Source organism: Echinops telfairi, unplaced genomic scaffold, assembly GCF_000313985.2.
Source record: "Echinops telfairi isolate 266 unplaced genomic scaffold, ASM31398v2 ScPeMD7_7;HRSCAF=31, whole genome shotgun sequence".
NCBI lineage: Eukaryota > Metazoa > Chordata > Mammalia > Afrosoricida > Tenrecidae > Echinops > Echinops telfairi.
This window is the reverse complement of record NW_022103904.1, coordinates 1,283,648-1,288,254: the sequence shown is the minus strand read 5'-3', so window position 1 is coordinate 1,288,254 and position 4,607 is coordinate 1,283,648. Positions and strand designations below refer to the sequence as shown.

General features: G+C 44.0%; 1 protein-coding gene across 1 annotated transcript in view; it reads left to right on the top strand.

Moving 5' to 3' along the window:
* Positions 1-298: 298 nt before the first annotated feature.
* HERPUD2 (HERPUD family member 2) overlaps positions 299-4,607 on the top strand; it is a 55,213-nt gene continuing 50,904 nt past the window's right edge. The window contains exon 1 of the mRNA XM_004708018.2: positions 299-646. Within this exon, the coding sequence (XP_004708075.1) occupies positions 500-646 (147 nt within the window). The 5' untranslated portion in view covers positions 299-499. The remainder of the gene's footprint in view (positions 647-4,607) is intronic.

Sequence of the window (4,607 nt, the reverse complement as noted above, 5' to 3'; positions counted from 1 at the left end):
GCTGGGCTCGGAGGGCGGCGGCTGGCCCTGCGGCCTCCGGTCAGGTACTCGTCCTCTGGCTGGCGGCCCGGTCCCTTCGCTGGCCGGCGCGGCGGGCTCGTCGCGTAGGGGCCTTGTTGCGTTTCAGCTCGGGGGCCGCGGCGGGGCAGGGTGGTGCCCTGGGCAGTAGCGTCTTTGCCCTGCCCCCTCTTCTCGTCGCTCGCTCGCTCGCCCCCTCGCCTCCCACCGCAGTCAGCAGTCAGGCGGAGCCCGAACCTGGCGGGGCAAGTCGGCACCCAGGGCCCGGCCCCCAGACCCCGCCGCCGCCGCCGCCGCCTCTGTCCAGCCCGGGTACCGGCCATGGTCGTCGTCTTGCCGGATGCGCTTGTGACCGTCTCGGACACGCAATACTAAGAACTCGTTGCCATCTCCTTTCCCAGTCCAGTGGGCAGTTACCACCTCGGCTCACTTGGGCTTGTTTAACTGCTGCTTCTCTTGACTGCCCGACTTTGGGGGCACCATGGACCAAAGTGGGATGGAGATTCCTGTGACGCTCATCATTAAAGCACCGAATCAGAAATACAGTGACCAGACTATCAGCTGCTTCTTGAACTGGACGGTGGGGAAACTGAAAACGCACCTGTCTAACGTGTACCCTAGCAAACCAGTAAGTGTCTCCAAACTGGGCGCGCCGCCCCGCTGCTAGCAGCTTTTGGGGAAATGCCTGCCCCTTCTCTGTTGGTCCCCACCCCCTCAAAGGAGGACAAAACAAAGGGGGACAAAACAAAACCCCCAATCCAATGCCTTCGAGGAATTTCAACTCATAGTGACTCTAGTGTTTCTGAGACTGTAAATCTCAGACAGCCTCATCTTCCTCCCACTCATGTCCATCTGTGACGACGCTTTGTGTGTCTCCAGTGCCCCAAACATCACTAATGCCTTCCCGACGCTCAGTTCATTGGAATCTACAGAAATGTCTAACTATGTTAGTTTAGAGTTTGCAGGCATGGAAAAGGGACCATTTTCCCTGATGGAAAGTTATCAACCTAATACAAGAATGACAGATGTGCACTCGTTGAAAGATAAAAGTGCAACCCATATTAAAGCTTCCCTTGCTTATTGGGCTGGAAGCTCAGTTTGCTCGCAATGTCTGGTCTAGAAATTTATTCACTCTTGAAGAGCAATTATTTCTTAAACATATGGGACCTTGAAACCGTTTTTTTTTTTCAAGACTAGTATATCACGGATTAGTAAGTTTTAATTTGTAGATTCACATTTGAGATAGTTTATTGTGCTGGTTTTATCTCTAGAGAACCCTGTCTAACACAACATTCATCCCATCCCCACTTCCCTCCTATTTCCCCTGTAAGAGAACACCTGCAAATGTCTTTAATTTCTATACTTATTCCACAATTTGGAGCATCTTTTTTTTTCCATTTTAAATGACCATCTGTAAATCAGTATGGCAAACTTTCCCATTCTGAATCAGATCTGGACATTGCAAAGATGATAATGTAAAGACAGACAGTACAATTCCTTATGTCCCCAGAATCAGATTTGGAAGGATATAGTTGGTGATTTCGAAGTTATAAGGCTTGGAGAGATTTAGAAAAAGGAGCGAAATGTAATGTGGAGTATACAAAACTCAGCCTTCGGCATTCTCCAGTGTAGAAATTTTTCATTCTCGAACCAGTAGTGCTCAGCCATATCTAAACCTTTTAATTAACGAAGCGTGGATTTTAGGGTGGGGACTCTTTTTGGCATCAGGCCACAGCATGGCTTCGTTGGAGCCATGATTTCTAGGTGATACCTATTTTTGCCTATAGTAAGGAAGGCATTTGGTCTATATTAAGATATTTGTGAATTAAGTTTGTTTCGGTGTTATAGAATTAAATTTCCTTTTTAGACTAACCACAGAAAGGTTTAGGGAAATGATTGCAAAGGCAAAAATGGGAGGTGTAAGAAATAATTCTTAGCTGGCATTAACAGTGCTTATCAGTACTCTATGATATTAATATTTCTAGTACTTGCCATAAGTACTTGGAGCAAACTGGGTGGATCGCTCATTTCTTCACATGTTTGAAAGTTACAGTTTCCACAGGGGGCTGAAATTTGAAATATTTCTAATTTATAAAAGATTTCCTATTGGATTCCTGGAAATAGATTTTTGGAATCAACAGTGTTGAAAGTTTTTGACTTTTATCGTGCTATCTGTAATACACTCTGTATACCAGCACGCTGTCTATAACATAGAATACTATCTGTAATAATTTCTGAAAGACATTCTTGAGCATATCCCTAAGTATATGTGGAAAAAAAAAAAAGGGACTTGGTCTGCAAGGCACTGGACCAATAGTTAAATTAACACTGTCTGCAGCTCTTTTGCTATTCAGACTTACAGGAGGGAGAATAGTGAACTTGTGCACTTTCTCTGACTTTGGAGTAGTCTGCTTTTGGCAGGAGTTTGGATAGGGCAGCCCTGATCACCAGTGAAGACCATCAGTGCCCATGTGTAGTAGTCAGTGGCTTGAGGACCAGATTGGTTGCACAGTCTGTCCCTATCCCTTGCTTCTTGTTCACATTGGGAACATTTTTGGAGGCTGTACCAAAAGTGAGTTATACTATGCAGCTTATTAATGACAGCCTATAATATACAGCATAATGGATTACGTGTTGGGCTGCAAAACACAAGGTCAGCAGTTCAAAGTCACCAACCGCCCCATGCGAGAAAAAATGAGGCTCTTTACTCCCATAAAGAGTTGTACTATTGTAAACCCACAGGGGCAAGTCATCCCTGTCCTATAGGGTTGCTGTAAGTCAGAATTGACTCAATGAGAATGAGTCCTTGAGTTATTATTAATGACCTACCTTGTGGTGAACCATTTTTTCTCTTCCAGTCAATCTTCTTCAAATGAGTTGTCAATATTTAAAGTTCATTTCTAGATTCAGGAGAGTGAATGGGGTCTGGAGTACATGTGTTTATTTTCGTAGAATTTCAGTGAAAAGTGTGTTTACTTAGTATATTGGGTAGATTTACATTTTGTACTTGTCACATGAGAATTGACTTGAAGCGTTAACAATTGCACAGCAGATCAGGGTTCCTGGTTCCCCAAATGTTGTCATAGGTAATCTTCACCACAGGAATTGGAGTCCTTGTGAATCTACTTTGTAAGGTTGCTATTTAGAATTGAGAACATTTGTAATGTAAACCACAGTAAAAGGAAGTTAGGCTTTTAGGAGGATGCTGCAAGGAGGATGTGGCATTCATTCTGTTTGTTTCATGTGCTGGCTAGGATTTAACTGATTATTTCTTATGCCTCTTCCTTGCACATCCGTCTGGTTTTCTGGCAGAGGTTGGTGGACTTGGAATCATACAGTGCCTTGTTGGAAGTTATTTCCCAGTAAAACGTTAAGTTGATGACTGGTTGATACTCCAGTAATTGGGTGTCATGGATCAGGTCTGGTTCTAGGGCCTTGGTCTCGATTGGCAGTGGTTTCTATGGAAATAAATGGGAGCTGTTGTTGGGGGAAGAATGGAAATTTGAAAATGATCCCTTATTATTCCTGCAAGGGTAAGTTACCTGCCAACATGCTGTTAATAGAATTCTGGTTAAACTACACAGCAGTGTATAAAACTTTGTGGTCAGATAATTGATTTGACTTTTATTCTCTACATGGATGTTTTAAATACACCCCTCCCCCAACTTGGACACTTTTAACTCCCAAGCATGTATTCTTTTCAGGCTTCACTTGTTTGAGTAGGATTTTATTGACTTGGCATTTTTTTATAGGAGCCCTGGTGGCATAGTGGTTTACCCTTTGGAATGCCAACTGCAAAGTCAGCAGTTCAAAACCACCAACAGTTCTTTGGGAGAAACATGAGGCTTTATGGTCCTGTAAAGAGCTATCATCTTTGAAACCCACAGGGGCAGTTTTACCCTGTCCTGTTGGGTCCCTATGAGTTGGAATTCACTCAGTGACAAGGTTTAGGGTTCGATTTTTTTTGCATTATAATGTGTATATATACTTAAAAAAATTTTTTTATTGGGGCTCATACAACTCTCACCACAATCCATACATACATCCATTGTGTCAAGCACATTTGTACATTCGTTGCCCCCATCACTCTCAAAATATTTGCTCTCCACTTAAGCCCTTGGTATGAGCTCCTCATTTTTCCCCTTCACTCCCTGCTCCCCCCTCCCTTATGAACCCTTGATAATTTATAAATTATTATTATTTGTCATGTCTTACACCATCCGATGTCTCCCTTCACCTACTTTTCTGTTGTCTGTCCCCCAGAGAGGAGGTTATATGTAGATCCTTATAATCAGTTCCCCCTTTCTACCCCACCTTCCCTCCACCCTCTGGTAGCACCACTGGTCCTGAAGGGATCATCTGTCCTGAATTCCCTGTGTTTCCGGTTCCTATCTGTACCAGTGTACATCCTCTGGTCTAGCCGGATTTGTAAGGTAGGATTGGGATCATGATAGTGGGGTGGTGGTGGGAGGAAGCCTTTAAGAATTAGAGGAGGGTGTCGAACGGATCACTGAAGACAAATGGGTGCATAAGCAAATGTGATGAAGAAAGCTGATGGTGCCCGGCTATCAAAAAGTATAGCGTCTGGG